The sequence below is a fragment of the Marmota flaviventris genome, chromosome 3 (genome assembly GCF_047511675.1).
Source record: "Marmota flaviventris isolate mMarFla1 chromosome 3, mMarFla1.hap1, whole genome shotgun sequence".
In the NCBI taxonomy this organism is placed as follows: Eukaryota; Metazoa; Chordata; class Mammalia; order Rodentia; family Sciuridae; genus Marmota; species Marmota flaviventris.
This window is the reverse complement of record NC_092500.1, coordinates 171,853,426-171,872,811: the sequence shown is the minus strand read 5'-3', so window position 1 is coordinate 171,872,811 and position 19,386 is coordinate 171,853,426. Positions and strand designations below refer to the sequence as shown.

General features: G+C 59.3%; 1 protein-coding gene across 1 annotated transcript; it reads left to right on the top strand.

The window, feature by feature from the left end:
• The first annotated feature begins 7,304 nt into the window (after positions 1-7,304).
• Rp1l1 (RP1 like 1) lies at positions 7,305-19,058 on the top strand. Its single transcript, XM_071609324.1, has 4 exons — positions 7,305-7,895; positions 12,454-12,595; positions 14,098-15,916; positions 16,022-19,058. The coding sequence occupies exons 1-4, from the start codon at positions 7,305-7,307 to the stop codon at positions 19,056-19,058; spliced, it is 5,589 nt and encodes a 1,862-aa protein (XP_071465425.1).
• The last annotated feature ends 328 nt before the right edge of the window (positions 19,059-19,386 follow it).

Below are 19,386 nucleotides of genomic sequence, written 5' to 3'. Positions count from 1 at the left end.
TCCTCCAGCTCCTGGGGGCCCAGCCCTGCCTACTAGAGGAGCCAGGGCAGGGCTGGGTGGACACGCCTTGCCTGTCCAGCCAAGCCGGGGCCAGTGGAAACCAGCGATTCTGACGGACGGGGTGGATCACTCTTGGCTCCAGATATGGTCAGAGCCACCCAGAGGTCTCAGGCTTGAAGCTCTTCACACTGACCCATGGACCGCACGTCGGTTTAGCCTCAGATTGAAGAGCCAATGGGAGGGCGGGGCCAACGGGGGGGGGTGCAGCTCGGTGGCAGAACGCTTGCCCAGCCTGAGGGAGGCCCTGGGTTGATCCTTAGCACCACATAAAACTAAATAAATAAAGGCATGCTGTCCACCTACAAATATAAGAAAATAAAAAGAGCCAATAGGGTCGTGTCCAGTGAGCCTTCATGTCTACTCACAGTCACTCAACAAACAGGTTCTGAGCCCCCCCAGGATGCTGTGCCAAGGTGACCCCAGCCCTGACTGTCTTCTGGTCTAGTAGGAGGATAAGCCCTGCACAGGTGACAGCTGCCCAAGCTACCTGTCCGCGTGGGAACGAGAGGCAGAGGTGCAGGACTGTGGGAGAGGGGCTCAGGTGGCCACGGGCATCCCTGCCCTGAAGTTCAGGTGGAAGAGATTCGTAAACCAAGAAATGAAGCAGCCGGTGGCTGACGACTCAGCGGTGAGTTAGGCTGAAGGAGAGAGTTCTCATCTTGATGTCCTCGGTGTGAAAGGTGCTTCATATCCCATCTCAGCTTCCTGGGAGACACTACTGTCCCCCTGCATGGGAAGGGAACTGAGCTTGGAGGTCAGACGGTGTCCAGCAAGCTCCAGGTTCCAAGTCTGCCTCTCCGGCTCTTCTGCGCCATACCTGACACAAGGACCGCAATTTCCCTGAGAGAGAAGGCTGAAGTGGAATGTTCTAGAATGCCTGTCTCCGTCCCAATGATGGGCTGTGGAGTACAGAAGCGCCCAGGTGTACCTCAAGCTAAGCAGGGAAATTGGGATTCCCCACCGTCTGTTCGGATGCCCCGTGGTCCGGCCAGGGGTCTGGGGTCATTTGGTAGATCAGAGATGGGCTGTGGGGATGGGACGCTCCCACTCCCACCTGAGCCTCCTCCTTGGCTGGGGTCTGCCCCATCTCCACCGCGTTTCTCCCTCAACGGACCTATCCTCTGGTGGCCTTTCAGGTGCCCTCTGCCACTACCGCCCACGTGAGACCCATGGTGACAAAATGACAAAAACATTCTCAGGAGAGGGCTCTGCTCTGCACACAGGCTGGCAGGCCTCTGAAACCTTGAGCCCCAACCGGCTTCTCTTGACCAAAACCTCATGGTCCCCACTGCACGGTTCCCTGAGCTTCAGCAAATATTTGCTAAGCACTTACATGGTGCCAGCTTGGGGTGCCAGGTGAACCAGGTACCCCTGTTCTCGGGGGCTCAGAGGAGGCGGCACGCCCCGCTGGGCGTTTGAAGCCCTGTGGGCGCAGGACCCCAGCGGCCAGCCGGCTTCCTTGGCAGGGCAGAGTACCAACAAGTGGGGGGGCAGGGCAGGAAGACCCTCTGACCCTGGTTTTCGTTTTGTTTTTGACCAGTTTCCAAGGATTCTACTCCCTGTGTCAGTATCAGGTTTCTCTGTCCCCCCTCCCCCAGGTCTTTTCCTGAGTTGTCATGAGGAGTCCTTCCTTTATCACCAGACGGGACAGGGACTGTCACTGGGGAGATTTCTCCGGTGGCCACAGCTGAACAGGAGAGCCTGTGTTCCCAGGCCACCTCCTCACACCCCAGGGGCCCCGGCCAGCCCAGAGCTCCGCGCCCTCCCCTCCATCGCACCCCTCCTCTCTGACCGGCAGGGTGTCTGCTGGCCCTGCCGCTCTCTGGGGGCATCTGTGGGTGGCCTCAGAGGCTCAGTCCCTGAGATGTGTGCTGAGCCTCGTGCTCACAGGACCGGAGGGTCCCTTGTCCAGGGTTTTGCCGTAGTTTGAAGGGTATGGGGCGTTACCTGGAAAGTCCTAAGCGCTGATGGGTTTGTTGGCTTCTCAGGAGTCCTCTGAAGGCCAGGAGTGGCTTATGGCACAGCCCGCCACACCAGCGTTCCCTTCAGTGGCTGACTGCACTTGGCACAACGTCCTCGAGGCCCGTTCATGCAGCAAGTGTCGGTGTGCCGTCGTCACCGTAGTCACCATATGGTAGATCACGTTTCACCCCTGGGCTCACCTGCTGGTCACCCTGGGTCTCTCCAGCCTTGGCTGCTGGGAACCTGCTGCTAGAGACGTGGATATGGAGACGTTCCTTTTGGTCCCTCCTTCCACGCTTTGCGGTTTACCCAGAAGTGTCATTGCTGGGTCGTGGGGTAATGGCCCAGGTAATGTTTTGAGGACCTGCATATCCTTGTCCTTAGTGGCTGGACCATTTTGCTGTCCCTTAATGGGTACAACTGGTGCAAAGCTCTTGGTCAGCCTGGAGGCACTAATGCACACAGGTTGGGGTTTGTGGCATTTTAATGTCTTTGAAAATGGGGTCACACCTTGCCGTAAATGGTCTCCCTCTGTCTTGGTTGTCACTATTTTCCCTCTGGCTTTCTGATTGGTCCTTAAATTCATGGCGCTCCCTACGACCTGCAGCAAGTCTGCATGGCTGGCAGGTGGTGTTGAGGATGTGCTGACCCTGCAGCCTGCGTGGACCCACACAGCCGTGGGGACCCACAGAGGTCTTGGTGCCCCACTGGTGATGGTGGCTCTTGTTCCCCGCCCAGATGGTCCCCTGCCTTGACGCCATCCATGTCACCTGTGGCTTCTTTCAGGGTCCACCTGTAACACCCACCTGCCTCGCACCGTCACCCACCCCCCCCCCGTCCTGCTCATCCTTTTGGCCTGGCCTTGGTGTCACTGTCCCTTGTCACTGCAGCTCCACCCTGCCTGCAGACTTCTCTCACCCTCTGTCCCTTCCTGAATCTGCCATGCTTGCTGCCCGGCTGGCCACCCCCACCCCTAGCTCCAGCCTAGCCCCTCCCAGGACGGCTGCCAACTGAACCGTTTCCTCCGAGGCCCTGCCAGCTCCTACGCGGGGGCTGGCCACCTCTTGAGCGTTTCCTGTGACTTCTATTTTCTCTCCCTTTGCCCCTTAATCTGTTTTTCTTTGCTTGCCTGCCCCCAGCTGGAAGGCCTCTGCCTTCCTGCTTCCTCCTGAAACCCCCCGCCTCTGCACCCCTCTGCTCCCCCTCCCCTCCCCTCCTCCTCCCCCTCCCCAGGCTCCGCCCCTCCCACCTCTGCAGCCCCTTCCTCCCTGCGGTGCCATCCTGGCTTCCTGGGTCCCCCCAGTGGAGGGTGCCCCGTCTCTGTGCTCACCAGAAACACCTGCCACAGCTTTCCAGCCACACCCTGCGCTGGGAGTGGAGAGGATCTGGGCACCAGGGGAGCACCTGCCAGGCTCCCCTCTGTCCCTTCGTCCCTGCCCTCTCTTCCCATAGTCCTTGCACCCGGAGGGGCCAGCACCTCCCTTCTGCACACCCTTCTCTGCTGGCCATAGGGCCCAGGTGGGAGTCACAGCAGGCAGCGCCGTCTTCTCCCTCTGCGGTGCTTCTGGGATGGGAGGTCAGCCTGGTTGACGGGGGGGGGGGAGAAGAGGAGCCCAGTGCAGGTGGGCGCCCTCCCTCCAGCCAGCTAGGTGTCCTCCCAGCTCAGCTGCCTTTTCCTGTCCTGCTCCAGACAGGAGCCTTGAAGGGAGGGGTCCGGAGGGGAAGTGGATGGTGCCCTGTTCTGTTCGGCTGGTAGTTAGTGCTGTGTCCTGCAGCTGAAGGCCTGTGGGCAGGTAGGAATGGGCCAGTGGGCCCCTGTGGACTCTATGACGCACTGGAGATCCGGCAGGGGCCCGGCCCCCAGCCCCAGCCCCTTCCTAACTCAGATCCGACTTTTGCCTCTGCAACAGGCCAGCGCTTGCTGCTGAGGCTTCCTGTGCCCACACTGTAGGCTCCTTCCACCCCACATGGCAGCTTCCCAGTTCAGGTCCTTAAAGTGAAGGGAGCCAGACGCCTTGGGGCACGCCTGAAATCCCAGTGGCTCTGGAGGCTGAGGCAGGAGGATCACAAGTTCAAAGCCAGCCTCAGCCACAGCAAGGTGCTGAGCAACTCAGTGAGACCCTGTCTCTAAATAAAATACAAAATAGGGCTGGGGACGGGGCTCAGTGGCTGAATGCTCCTGAATTCAATCCCTGCCCCCCCCCCCCACTAAAAAAAAGTGAAAGTGAAGAGGAGTGTTTGCTCCTGTTCCTGGGAAGTTCACATTTGGGGTTGGCGCACTTTGCTGCAGGTCTGCACTGAGTCTATCCAGTGGGTCTGGCTCTTGGGGAGCGTCAAACCTTCCCCCACCATCCCACCACCCACCCACCCCAGGCAGGCAGTGGCGGTGCCAAGGCCGTATCTCTGTGTCGAGCCTGTCCTAGCCTCTTCCACACTGTCCTGCAGTCTTCTCTCTGGAGCCTCCACGTGACCTCTTCCCAGAGGCCTCCCTGACTCGCCCTCTCCCTGCTTTCTAACATGCTCTGCATGTGGGGTCTGGATTGTTACAGTAGTGTGCATGAGCATGTCCACTGTCACACTAGAATGTGGCGATGCAGCAGATGAAGCCATATCTTGGGGGTCATTCCTGTGACCCAGGGTAGAGGCTGAAGAAAAGTAGATACATGAGTGAATGACCACGTAACCCACGAGGCAGGTGGTCTCAGGGTGGAGGACTTGGCTCCGTAAGCCTCTTCAGAGAGGAAAACCTTCCCCATTTGGTCTCCTGTCCCCTGGCCGCAAGAGAAGGCTGTACTTGCAGGTGACTCTGCAGGGACTAGGCTTTGCCTGTCTCTGTGTTGATGAGGCTGGAGGTCAGTGCCACCTCTGCCTGCCACGTGCAGTGTGTTGCTCGCACACGCACAACCTCCCCAGGCCGGGGCCGCCAGCCAGCCGTGCTCCTCCAGGCCTCCTGGGCCTGAAATCCCCTCTGAACACGTGTGCTTCTAAATACATGGTGACATGTGTGTGCATGTGTGTGTGGGGATAGGTATGAGTGTGCATGGGTGTGAGTGTGTGCAAGTGTGGATGGAGTCATCTCCATCCACATCTATGAGTGTGTGCCTGTGGGAGGAGTGAGTGTGTGTGAGTGAGTGTGGATGGGTGTGAGTGTGTAAGTCACACAAGTGCGGGCACGTTGATCAGGAGGGCAGACAGGACTGCCCACCACTCCTCAGGCTGCGTGCTTGGTCACCTCTGTAGGGCACCCCAGCTGCTCTCAGCCTGCTCTTGGTATTTAGGATCCCTCAGCTCACATGTCTCTTTTTATTCCCAAAATCCAGTTGAAGATCAGAAATTCCAGTTGGGAGAGAGATTATGCTCTAGAAGAACGCCAGAGGACAGGGTGGCTGGGACCCGGAGCGTCGAGGCCCACGGAGGGCCTTGGCCTCAGCCCCAGGCCAGGTCTGCCCTTGGACGCTCAGCAGAGCTGCTGTCCCCGAGGTCTCAGTCCAGGACCTCTGTGCAAGGCAGGGGTGGGCAGCAGGAGAAGTCCTGGCATCCTGGGGGACATGGTGGTGTTAGGGGACACAGCCTGCTGGAGGACATGATGATGCTGGGTGACATGATGGCATTCGGGACTGTCATGCTTCCTTTCCCTCTGGGTCCCTTAGGAAGGGCCGAGAAGGATGCTCATAGTCACAAATGGAGATAAAATCAAGTGGGAAGAAAAGCTGTCCCTGAGGGCTAATCCTCGAGGCACCTGATCGGGGGCAGGACGTGAGGAGGCCTAAACAGAGCAGCTTGCAGGGATCAGTGGGGACACAGGAGGTCGAGGAAGCTAATTATAGAGCCGTGCCAGAGATGAGGGAGGGCTGCAAGTCCTTTCTGTACACCCAAATTTTGAAATTAAGGAGTTCTTTCCCTCCAGGAGCTAAATGGAGGGGAGATGGACGAGAGGAAATATGGTCCCAGTAGCCGTCTGTGCGCGTCGACAGCTGCAGAGGGGAGACTGTCCCCTTCAGTGGGCACATCAGTGAGGGTCACACTGTGACGCTGAACTGCCTGGCAGCTGGGATGCTCCTCTTCTGACAGCTAAAGCGGCCAGCTTGCCGACAGGGGCTCTCAGTGTGCATTTCCCGGGCCCCATCCTGGGCCAGCGCAGGGGTGGGTGCTAGGAAGAAGGCAGGTCCTGCCAAGGTGGAGTGGAACAGAGGGTGCAGCTCGGAACGAGGACCTGCTGGGGGTTCCCAGGAGGGCTCACCCCATGGTGGGACGCTAAAGGGTGGGCCACACAGAAGGACCCTGGGGTTGGAAGGAAACAAGGGGGCTGGGGGAGGTGGCCTGTGGGAGAAGCCCTTGAACCTTGGGCAAGGCCTGGCCTTTTCTGTAGATCCTGGGGAACCCGGAAGCTGGGTTTCAGGCAGCCTGACTGCAGGTGCGTGGAGCAGAGCACGTGACCTGGGACAGGAGAGGCGTGCGGGAGGCTTTCACAGAGTCCTGTGTGAGGCACTGGGCTCCCCTGCCAGGGTGTGACAGGGCAGGGATGGCCTTGACCCTACACGGCTGGCCTGGCCTATCTCCTTCCCAGTGGGCTGGAAGCTCACCCACAGGCCTCATCAGGCAGGTGCCAGGACTTGGTGGAGTGAGAGGCGGCAAGCAGCACTCTCCAGGGAGGAACACTCAGGGCTTCGAGGGGTGCTTCTCTTGGGGTCACAGAAAGAGCTTCAGGGCCCCTTGTCTACTCCACTGTCCCAAGGGACTGGGACCAGCACCTTCTGCTCCAGCCCTCCCACTCTGCAGCTGGACAGGGTCCAGGGAGGTGGGGTTCCAGGCCACAGGAGAGGGGGATGCCAGCTGGTCCCCTGACTCCTCGCCCCGAGATCTTACTCTGTTTCAAGACCAAGACGGACCACTAACCTGTTCAAAGTCCAGGGCTGGCAGAAGGGGGTGGAAAGGCTGCAAGAGGAAAGAAGGGAACAGAGACTTGGCACTCGCTCCAGGCCGGGTGCTGCGTCTGCATCAACTCAAGTTCACCATCGCGTTGCGTGAAACCGGAGCTGCAGTCACAGTGGGGGTGGGCTGCCCCTACCAGATGGCGTCATTCCCCCCGGGCCACATGGGTGACCTGTCCAATGCCAAACCTTTGTCCTTTTGCCCAACCTGAAGGGGTTAGTCATCTCTGCCCGGTGGGGTGCCCAGTCTGGAGTGGGTAGGAAGCCCCTCGATAAAGAAGAGGAGACACAGACAACAAAATCCCTGACTCCCTCTTCCTTTGCCATTTCAGCTGTCTGGGCCTCCGCGTCATGAGCAGCTCTCCAAGGGACACCCAGGGCCCAAATCACCCGCAGTGCCTCCTGCCCTCTGTCACCCATGTCCCACCTGCCAAGAAGATAACCTTCCTCAAGCGCGGGGATGCGCGGTTCGCAGGAGTTCGCCTGGCCGTGCACCAGCGCAGCTTCAAGACCTTCAGTGCCCTGATGGACGAGCTCTCCCAGCGCGTGCCTCTCTCCTTTGGGGTGCGCTCCGTCACCACACCCCGGGGCCTGCATGGCCTCAGTGCCCTGGAGCAGCTACAAGATGGGGGCTGCTACCTTTGCTCAGATAGAAAGCCCCCCAAGACCCCCAGTGGGCCGGGCCAGCTGCGGGGGAGGAGCCCCTCTGCTCTTCAGTCCCAGGACTTGGATGGCGGGCGGGAGGTGCCAGGAGCATCCTCTTCCTGGAAAGGACCTAGAGCCCCAAGGAGGATAACGCTGGTTAAGAACAGGGACCCCAGGTTCCAGGAGACGGTGGTTCTCAGCCACAGGAACACCAGGAGCCTGGTGGCCTTTCTCAGCAAAGCCTCGGATCTCCTGCGCTTCCCCGTGAGGCAGATATACACCACCAGTGGGAAGAAGGTAGGCTGTCGGGCCATATTTCCTTAACAAAGCCTCCGGACCTCAGGTCAGAACACAGATGGGACGGGAGGCTCCTCCTGACTGCTCTACGCTACCCACAGATGGACAGCGGGAAGGCCCCAGCCAGGCCTCTGGTGGAGCAGGAACTGCTCCCCACATCTCCAGAGCCATTTCCCGAGCACTTAGCAAGAGCCAGGCTCCTGCTTGGCACACTCTTGATTTTCTTCCCAGTCCTCTCGGCAGCCTCCTTCCATGAGAGTTCAGAGCAATCAAAATCATGCTTATATTCTCTCCTGAAGTCACCCCCTACTGTACCCCTGTTTCAAATTCAACCACAACCCACATGGCATCCTTTATGTTAGATCTATTGAAGTCCATGCCCATCAAAATACCTTAGTTAAAGTGGTGTTAATAATTTGATAGCAAAAAGTAGGAAATTGGTTAATATAGATAGACCTAATATGGTTACTTGGCAGAGGTGGGAAGGAGATGAGCTTTGTCTCACGAGGCTGTTGTTGGTATTTAAAATCCCTCCACTCCCCATCCTTGCTCCTTCTGCTCCCACCAGGGCGTACTTGGCAGAGGGAGCCACGCTCTGAGGTTGAGCCTCAGAGCTCCTCCTGGACGCGGCTGCCGCGGCTGTGTTGACTTCTCTCCCTGTCCGGGCAGCCCCAGACAGGCACCCCAACAGATTCTGTGTAACGGTGACCTCCTTGCCCTTGACGATAACCACCCACCGCACCCCACACGGGAGCCCCCTAGTTGCCTGTCGGCTCATCGTCATGGGCAACTCCACACACCCAGGTGGCGGTCTCCACTTTCAGCTCATGGAGCCGCCATGTGACTCCAGGGGGGATTCTCCTGGGTCCTGGGGCCTCCCAGCCAGCAGATGCCCAAGTTGCTGGGATGGGAAGCAAAATGTTTGCAGCCACAGGTGCAAAGAAGGGCACCTGATTCACAGGTGTACCAGGGCGGGGAGCCACTCTCACTTCCTGCCCGTAGTCCCCAGGTGTCTGCAGTCTGCTCTTGAAGCACTTGTCGACATCCTGTAAGGTAATACCTCAGGGGACGCTTCCCAGATGGCTCCCAAATGGAGTCTTCCAGAAACTGTCTCGCTGTTCCCATGCTACAGGTGCTCTGGGGCGGTGGCATATACCACCTGCCACACAGTGAATTCCTTGGGGTGAAGCCCTGTCCAAGTCTTTACTATAAAATCAGTTCTTTGGGAGGAAGTGCTCTGGGGTTAAGTCCACAGAAAGGGATACTGGAAGAATGACGGACAAGACACAAAACCTATCCAAAATAAATGTCCATCTCGGTGATGACACGTGGCTGGCCATCTCCTAGACAGGAGCTCAGTGTCCTTAGCTCCCCACCAGGTGGCTGGCTGAGTCCCTCGGGGTATGATGCAGAGCATGAGGTTAGCCTGGGTCTCTGCTCCTGGCAGACCCAGCCCTGAGAGAATGTGGCAGCCAGATCTATGTGGACCAAGTGGAGCTCGCATCCTCTTTTGTGTGACTCAGCCACTCTGTGCAGGAGCTGACGGAGCATGCCTGGGGAGCCGAAGAAGGAGGGCACCGGGCTCCACTGTGCAGGTCAACTTGTCCACGTGATGATCATCACTCTTTGATGAACAAGCAGGGCACCATGTTCTCTCCCTCTGGGCGGATCCTGAAAGATCCTTTCACAGATCCTTCTCTGCACTTCCTCACCACCAGTTTTCCAGTCCTCCCCAAGTCCCTGATTGTCAGATTGTACCGACAACCACTGCCCATAAGTGGCAGAGAGCCTCTTGCCATTTCTCCTTCCAGGAAGATAGTCAACCAAATCCCCTGCCTTTCCTTCCTCATTGCCCTTCGTGAGGCTGCGTGGGTCTGTAATGCGGCCACACCACCTCCGGCCAGGTTGCCGTATTCTGGGACCCAGAACCCAACCTGTTCTTCAGTGAACTGGTCCTAGGGAATTCCCCAGGAAGCCCCAGGTGTGTGCTGAGGGGAGGCAGCTTTGCCACAGGCGCAGGTGAACTGCGAGTGGGAGCCACCTGCCCAAGCAACCTAGTCACACCTCCATTCACTCTTCTTGAGCCTGACCCCGAGTGTGTCTTCCTCCTGGTGAAGGAGCGCTGCCCCGACACCGGCTCTGCAGCTCCATGGGCTGCCGGGCCCCAGTCAGCTGTGTTCCAGCAGAACCAGTTTCTGCATCTGAGTTTTGGCTACAAGAGAAGAGAGATCCTTGGCAGTGGTTGTGGAAGCTCCCAAGCCCTCGCGCTGTCCTCAGAGGAGGGTTTAGAGGTGGAGCTGCCAATTCTGAGGCTCAAGGCAGCATGCCCCCTGTTCAGTCCTGCTTAGTCTCCCGACGACTCTGTTGTGGCAGCCAGGGCAGCCACAGTCCTGCTCTCAGTACACCACTTCTACCACTCAAGGTCACCACTTAAGTACCTACTTTGTCACTGTGTGCCATGGGCTACCATGTCCCCTTGTCACCAGTTTATCATCACCTTCGAATCCAACCAGGCCAGATAACTAACCCCAGATTCTCTTCCTGAGGGCCTAGTCCCTCGAACACCTCTGATAACACACTCTGTCAGCTGTGGCTCGGCACAGGAAAGAGTCCCCTCTCGGTATCTTACGTAGGGAGGAGTTCTGCACCGAGGGCGAGTCACTGAGAGGCTGGAGGAGCCCAGGCTGCATTCCTGGAGAAGATTCCAGAATATCACCAAACTGATCTCTAACAGTCTGCATATTGGACCATTGGGTGTCACTGGGATGACTGGGTTCAGTGTTACCCCTCCATCTCTGGGACCCAGCCTGGGGAGGGTGATGGGTCACAGTTGTCTGTCGATGCTCAGGAGCTGGTGAGTGGGCACTGAAATAATGAGTGTCACTTTTGCCATCTTTGCGGCTCAGCCTCTCTGTGCCTGTTGCTTGCCGGCAAGTCAAAAGGTGAAAGAAGGTGACCTCTGCTTTGCTGCCATGTTCCCTGTCTTGGGCATCCAATGAAAGGGACGGATTCATGAGGAGAGCCCTAGCTGCACGGGAGATCTGGAAGCTCCCAGCTTCCTGAGCATTCTGGAGAGCAGCCTAGAGAGGGTGTTTCAGAGATGGCCTGGTCCAGAGCCTAGCCTCCACCACACACACACCCAGGGACAGCTAATGTTATTATCCCCTTTGGATAGAAAAGGAAAACGAGGCACAGAGGCTAAGTAATTTGTTTGAAGTTGCACAGCTGACAAAGGGCAGCACCAGCATCCGTGGTTTCAAAGTCATAATGCAAAAATGCTCTTGAATTATTGAGGACTTACCACGTCCTGGCATGTGCCACGTACAGAGACCACGAAAAATAAGTCCCTACCTTGGGTACCTTGGGTTAGCTCACACTCTGGAGGGTTTAGTGAGGGAGAGAACAGACACAAAATATGTAAAAAAGAGTTATTAGGATATGTTCAGCAGACTCAGGGCAGAGCTGTTAGCATTTCTGTAGACACCCCAGGGAAGGCTGTCATGACTTCACTTTGGGGTCCTCTGCTGGATGAGCTCCTGATAATGCCCTTTTGTTCACAGACTCTAGATTCCACTCGCCCCCAGGGGTGAAAGCACCATTCAGATCTCAGTTTGTCTGCTCTCCTGGAAAGTGTTTTCCTAGGCGTCCGGCTCCATCTATAAGCTGAAAGACCTGGCTCATGTCTGTAGTTTTGAGATGGACTAGAAATCTAAATCCAAGAAGAAATGCACCTAGAAGTTGAAAACACACGTCTAATTAACTGGGCTGAACGATCTGGAGTATAAGAAATTGGTGTCATTTGGGGGGAGACTAAGAGTTCTCTGTCATTCCCTTGCTAATGAGAGTAAACTCTTCTAATTAGAGAAAATGAAAAAGAACATATTCTGCCCTTTAAAGATGAAATAAGTCCCCTGACACAGCTAGTGATGGCAGCAAGAGTGCAAACACTCGGAGGTGCAGGGGCCTCTGGGGCCAGGTGAGATTGTTTTTAAAGCGGGGGCTGTTTCCAACCTGCTCAGCTCTGACCCAGGAGAGGGCGGGGCATGCTGTGGTTGGTACCATTGCGGGACGGAGGCAGCGAGGGCTGCCGGGCGAGCAGCTCTTTGCCCCCTCCACTCCACTTGGGCAGAGGCAGAGGCAATGGACTCAGATTACCCTAGAAAACTCAGGTCAGACACCAGAGAGGACTCTGCTTGGGAAAACCGGGGCGGGGGGGGGGGGATGTCGAGTCCAGCTCTACTTGGGGCTGGAGGGCTTTCTGCGGCAGCCGCGTTAGGAAACACACTCTGGAGGGTGGACGTGTGGGCAGGGTAGAAGCCTGAGGGCTCCGACCTTCTTTCCTTCCAAAGCAGGCTCACACCTGGTGGAGGGAGAGCTAGAGTGGAGGCCACGTGGGAGGTACCAGTGCCTGGCCAGCAGGGAGCGTCTGGGGGTGGCAGGCGCCGCTCTGGTATGATGAACAAATGTCAGGAAGGGCTGAAAGGCTGATCCTTCCCCCCTGTGGCCCCCGAGCAGGGGGTCTCTGCATCGAGGTCTCTGCTCATGCTGTCCTCTGCAGGTGGACTCCCTGCAGGCCCTGCTGCGCGGCCCCTCCACGCTGGTGTGTGCTGGGAACGAGGCCTTCAGACCTCCAGCTCTGGAAAGCGCCCAGAAAAACAAGACTGAGACTTTATCTGGGATGACTTCAAGGAACAAACACAGTGAGTTTGCTTTAGGCTCCAATCTGATTTGCACTGCGTGGTGGGCTGGCAGGGCTGGGCAGCTACCTCCAGGCACCTGGGGAAAGGTGCCCCCTGGCCTCGGTTCTTGAGTCTTTGTCCTTCTCTTAATTGCCAACCTTAACTGGGCTGAGCATTTTATGGGGATGGGAGAAGGCGGGATGAGGTATTTAAAGGAACAGGAATTAGGAAATCTTGAGCTGGAAGTTTCTAGGGTCTAAAGAACTTGCCGAGGGACACAGTGGGCCTGGCCTCACGGCAGAAAGGGCCTGGTGTGTGCAGATACTCGAATCCTCTGAGAGCCCTGGCTGTCTTAGGCAGCGGGCGGCCTGCAGCGGGGCCACTAGCACTGAAAAACCCTGACCAGAGGTCACACGCCTGCATGGGTCACGGCCGAGGCTCTGTTATCAAACATCACACCACTTAAAAGGCATGATGAACAGAGGTGAATAAAAAATCAAACCCAAATGACTGGACTGATGACGAGCAAACCTTAACAAGTAAACTAAGAAAACACCGACCCTGGGGCCGTCAGTGACCATGCCATGCTTGGGCTAGAGGCACAAGGCATCAGCCCAGGCCCCTCTCAGAGGAGCCCTGGGCTTCCCTGATGTGCCCAGATGTGCTCACAGGGTCTGCCAGGCTGGCCACGGGCTCAGCCTCTGCCCGCCCTGCCCTGTCACCACGCCTAGCTCAGGAGATGAGAGGAAAAATCCCTCAGTGGGCCCGTTCTTCCCCGGGGCCACTTTCTATCCTCACTGGCTCCTTCTTGTTTTCCTGGACGGGGTGCAGGCTGGGTGACCAGGGCCTGATAGTGTGCATCGGGACCCTTCCTGGCCGTCATTTATCAGCCCAAGGGCTTGATAAGGGTGAAATCAATCACCACAGGTAATCGCAGAGCCTTTTCCAGTGTGAGTCGGGCTGCAGGCGGCAGTGTGCTGAGGTGCCTCCTGGCCTGCAGCTAGGAGCCCAGCACTGACCCCTGCAGCCCTGCTGGCTCCGTACTGGTGGCTTTAGATGCATGGCTGGCCACACGCACATCCTCAGAGCAAGCCTCTCGGACCTGTGCAGTTCTGCTTCTCTCACAGTTCAGGAAAGAGTTCTGCCCAAAGCCACCCAGCTGGTGGCCAGGAGTGTGGAAGGTGGACTCCTGGTGGTGCATCAGGGTTGCCGCTCAGGGAGGCTTTCTCCTGGGACGTCCTGGCCTTTGCCTGGCTCAGGCAGGCCCCTCATGCTGGCCACCCCCCTCTCTGGACTCCTCATGAGTCCAGCTCATGACTTGTCATGTTGCTGCCCCTCCTCTGGGGACCCCCTAGTGGTCCAACAGGTCGCTGGGACCCTTCTCTGTTCTTCCTGCCAGGTTCCGCAGGCTCCCGTGGGCAGCTCTGACTCCCTTCGTGCAGTGGGGAGGCGGCGGGTGCCCTCCGCGTCATCCCCGCTGGCTCACTGCCCTCTCTCTCCTCTTGCTCTCCACTGCACGCCAGGTTGCTGGGGGCCCAAGGCCAAGCAGAGCGTGATCCATTTGAGGTCCACGGCCAGCAGCAGACCGTCACAGTTCTCCTTGTCTGGTCTCAGAGACCCCTCAGCATCCTTGCATGGTGCCCCCGACAGGCACCCTCAGGACACGTCTGGCCCGCTGCTGGCTGGTGACAACGTGGAGAAGAAGGTCTGCATGAACGAGGACGGCAGCCTGTCTGTGGAGATGAAGGTCCGCCTGCACCTCCTGGGCGAGGAGACGCTGCTGTGGTCCCACAGGGCGGGAAGGGCCAGCACCCTCACGGCAGCCAGCGGGGAGGGCCCCGTCCTGGGGGAGGGGAGCCCCCTCTGCTGCCGATGGGGGGGCCACCCGTGGGGCTTCTCAAAGTCAGGGGCACAGAGACCGGGTCCCTGCGAGGCAGGACATCAGGGAGCGTTTGATGGAGGCCAGCAGCCACGGCCGAGCTTCGAGATCTGGAGGAACCCCCTGTATGTCCCCCAGGGTGAAGGGAGGAGGTCAGGGCCGGCCCAGCTCTCTCAGTGCAGGGGCCGCTGGAGTAGAGGGGCCAGGAACAGGGAAAGACAAAGCAGGGACAGCGTCAGCCCTTCCTCTAGTGCCGGACATGCGGAAGGCTCCGAGCCAGACTCCTGCAGCCCCAGGACCCCCGAGGGTGACGTGGGCAGTGACAGCCCATGTCCAGCCTCCACAGCTGCTTCCCAGTATGGGGATGAGAGGGAGGCTGGTGAGGGCTCCTGCCCAGGGGAAGCAGAGCTGGGTGGCCAAGGACAACATGGCTGCTCGGGACCAGGGATCCCAGGTGCAAAGGGAGCCCTTTCTGACTCCTTGGCCAGTACCGGGCCTCATGAGGAGTCCAGCAAGTGGGATGGCCAGCATGAGGGCTGCCTGAGCCCAGTGAGGGTCAGGACTTCCCGGGAGAAGGGCTCCCAGGGCAGTAGCACTGATGCTCCCACCAGGAGTCTCTCACCTCTGAGCGACGGGGACTCGCAAGCAGAGCAGTGTGAACAGGGCACCACACACCAGCAGGCCACGGAGGGACCCGTGACGGGGCCACCGCTGGCTCTAGGCCGTTCCCACTCTTGGGATGCAGAGGGAGGCTGTCCCCGGCTTCTCGCTCACGCCCCTGCCCAGCTGGGGAGGAGGAAGCGGCAGAGCCCGTCTAGCGCAGTGTCCTCACCTGGTACTGCCGGCGTGGTCCAGAGAGGCCGTGCCAGGCCGTGTCACCACTGCAGGGACACCCACTGCCTGCCAGACTCCCCCACAGCCTTACAGATGCCCAGGGCTGGCCCAGGTGGTCCAGGGCCACCGCTTTCTCAGAACTCATCCAGCACCAGAAAACAGGCCTCCAGGGACCTAGGACCATCCGTCCCTGGCTCTCTGGATTCCCAGGACCTACCAGAGGCCAGCAGTGCCAGCACCACACTCCTGAGTAACTCAGACTGTGCTGCAGAACTGGCGGGGGACACCGAGGGCAAGGTGTGCTCCCCAGAGCCCCTGCAAGGGGGTGGCAGTCTGGGGGACCAGGCAGAGGACACCCTAGAGCCCTCCTTGCCCTTGGCTCTGCCAGTTGGATGTCCCGAGGGAGAAGAGCCAGGAGCCCACAAAAGCTGCTGCTGCCCACAGACTGGGTCCTCCCCTGTCCAGGGGAGCCCCAGTGAGCAAGCGAAGGCTGCCTGGGGGCCCTTCTCTGAAGCCTGCTGGGTGTGCAGTCGCTACTGCCCCACTCCTCCCAGGGGCCGGCCCTGCCCCAGGAAGCACCCAACAAGTAGCAGTAGCACCAGCAGTGACCACCAAAGGGCTGACGGGGGGCCAAGCAGGAGCAGGCTGGGGGATGAAAAACTCCAGGTGGAGAGGGGGCTGTCCCCTGGCCCTGAGTCAGGGACCATGGGGGCAAGAGTCATGGTGGCAGGCAGGACCAGCCCTGGTTCTGGGCCCAAGAGTGTATTGCTGGGGACCAGCTCTGGCAATGGGGGTGGCCTTGAGGAGCCTCGGGAAGATGGCACCATGACGCCCAATGATCTGCCCCACTCCTCACCGGATGCCATGGTCCGCGAATGGCTGGACAACATCCCAGAAGAGCCCCTGCACATGAGGCATGAGATGGTGGCCGAGGCCACAGGTGTGGTCAGCAACATCCCAGAAGGCCCCCGGGAGGACCCTGAAGGGGATCACTCTTTGAGCAGCACTGAGGAACAGGCTCAGGCTGGACGGCAGGCCCTGGAAGGGGGTACCCATGAGCCAGACAGAACCCCTCCAGGAACCAGTGACGCGGGCTCCAAGCCAGGAGACGGTTCTCATCAAGGTACAGCTCCGGGCCAGGCATCCAAGGCTGTGTCGGAGGCTGGAGTGGGAGAAGGGGCTACTGTGGGCCATGGCATGAGCCCGTGTGTCCTTCCGGGCAGAGATTCTGCCTCCATGCAGATCATGAAGGCCCTGATGGGCTCCAAGCACGGCCGACCCAGCAGCCTGCCAGAGGTGTCCAGTGCTGAGGCCAGGCGGCTCCGCCGCTTGGCAGGTGACCTCATTGCCTGCCTCGCCCGGCTCCACTTCTTTGATGAGGATCTTGGGTCTCCTGCTGGCAAAGTGAGACCCACACACTCAGCGCGCTACCAGGAGCTGCTGAACATCTCCCAGACCCTGTGGCCAGGGTGTGGCCTTGGGCGAGGCATGCTGGACTTGAGTCTTGGGGACCTCACTTCACTACAGGCCCCGCAGGTGACGGACAACTTCACGCCCACCTCTTCCTCGGGTGTGGACGTCAGCAGTGGCTCCGGAGGCTCCGGGGAGGGTAGCGTGCCTTGTGCCACGGATGGTGCCCTGGTCCCCGAGAGGACGGAGCTGCCCCTGGAAATCTCCCAGAGGCCTGATTCCAGAACTTCGGGGCACCTGGAGGACCTGGGAACCCCGCAGCCAAGTGGTCTCCCAGCTTCTCCCAGCTCCCAGGTGTGCGCTTGTGCCACCAGCGGGGAAGAAGGAGGCGGCCTCGGGGAGCAGATGCTGGGCGATGGCCTGGAGCAATCAGACAACAACCCCGAAGGGTTTGTTGGAAACACGCTGCAGGAAGCGGAGGCGCAATCAGAAGAAACAGAAGAGACAGAAAGCCCCCCAGAAGAGGGCGTCGAGGAGGCGGGGCTCCTAGAAGAAGCCGGAGTCAGCGGGGAGGAGTCACCAGGTGGGGAAGGCACACTGGGAGACCCGGGGGTGCCGGAAGAGGAAGCAGGAGGAGACTCTGCTTCTGCAGGGCTGTGTCCCCCAGGAAGCGCAGAGGAATCCGCAGAATGCCCTCCTCGTCCTCTCAGTGAGAGGGACTCCAATGCCAGTGAGCGTCAAACTGGCCCCACATCAAAGTCCAGCTTGGAAGAGCTGTCCAGAGCAGATGTGCTGGGCTGTGAGCAAGCCCCGGCCAGGTTCACCCCAGGGACTGGGGAGTCCAGTGCATCTGCGGCCCACAGAGTGTTTCTGGAGCCTGACCCCACCTGGGTGTCCAAGTTGCTGAGGAAGATAGAGAAGGCCTTCATGAAGCACTTGGCTACTGCCACTGCCGAGCTCCGCGCCCGCTGGGACTTGCAGGACAACCCTCTGCTGGACCAGATGGTGGCCGAGCTAGAGCAGGACATAGGCCTCCGGCTCCAAGAAAGCACTGACAAAGAACTCCAGAAGATAGAGAGCCGGACTGGGAGGATGGCCCTGGGGCCACCCAGGGAGGTCCTCAGGGGACAAGCGTCCCTGCAAACGGAGCAGCGCCGGCGTCGCCTCCAGGGTCTGCACAACCTCTTGGCCTTTTCTGAGCAGACCTATGCCCGGGCCCTCCACTCCTTCACCCTGGAGGACCGGCCCACCCTCCACGAAGCCCTAGGGGACCTGCCACGTGGGGAGACTGAGGAAGACGAGTTCTGTCCCTGTGAGGCCTGCATTAGGAAGAAAGTGTCCCCTGTGCCTCCAAAGGACACCCCAGGGGCCTCCAGTGCACCTATCAAAAAGGCCTTCGACCTACGGCAAATTCTGCAAAATCTTCAGAAGAAGAAAGAAGGGGGTACGGATGGAGAGGCGGAGGAGCGGGCCCCCGAGGAGACAGGGACAGAGCTGCCTCGGGACATCCCCGCAAGAGCCGGGTCTGTCCAGGGAGCTGATGGGAGTCAGGACCTGGGACCCACGGTGGGCAAGGAGAGTGAGGGTGAGGGGAGCCAGCGGCCCAGCAGAGACGAAGACGCTGAGCTAGAGGAGGCCGAGGAGGCTGGTTACCAGGAGAAGGTGGGGGACGCAGAGGCCGGGAGAGCCCACAGCCGCCATGGCAGCACCGCGGAGGAGGCTGAGCAGCCGGAGCAGGCTGTGACTGAGAAGGAAGGAGCCATGTGTGAGCACTCTGGGGAGGGGGACACCTCGGAGGCTGCAGGAGGACCTGGTGACGGTGTCGATGCCACAGAGGCCCAGGAAGCTGGAGGAGGCAGGCGGCTGGAGTCCGCGGGAGGAAGTCAAGGTGAGGAAGAAGGTGGCCCTCTAGCTAGCCCGGGACAGGGACAGAGAAGGGAGGCTTCTGAAAACAGCATCACAGACCAAGAGGTGACCCCACCGTCACCTGCCCCAAGTGAGGACACCCCTCACCCGGGGCCAGACCCCCAAACCCATGACTGCTCCTCCAGAACCTTCACCCTGGGCAACTGCTCCCTGGTCTCCCAGAAAGGCTCAGAGGAAGTTCAGGCAGGCGGAGACCCCGGGGACACTGGGGCCGAGTCAGAGCCACCTGCAGAGGAAAAAGTCACCGCCATGTATCTGGAGAGTTCCACTTCTGAGCATGAGGAGCCCCCTTCAGACCCAGAGACTCTAGAGCAGGGGTCAGGCAGAGACTGTGGCGAAGGCAATGAGGAGAAGGCCCCCCAAAGCTCCCCGAGTGCCCCGGCGGGGGCGGGGCCCGGGACAGATGGCTTCCACCAAGAAGACCTGGACTTCTAGGCATCAAGCGGCAAGACGGCCTGAGAGTGGGAGCTGCTTTTATTCATATTTTATCCTTAACCCTGAGCACGGCTCAGCCTCAGGGGACTAAAAGGATCATGGGCAAAGATGGAGACTCAACAAGGACGCAGCCCGGCCACACTGTCCCTGAGGTCTGCAATGAGGCTTCAGAGAGGAGCCTGGCCACACATGGCGCCAGGAAGGCTTACCTGCTGCCCCTCTATTATCGGAGGCCAGACGCGGCCCGGTTGTCTGCAGGGCCCAGAGGACGGCGCGGGCTGGAAATGTGCCAGGGTTTCGGGTGGCTTTCTGCTAGCCAGTGCTGCTG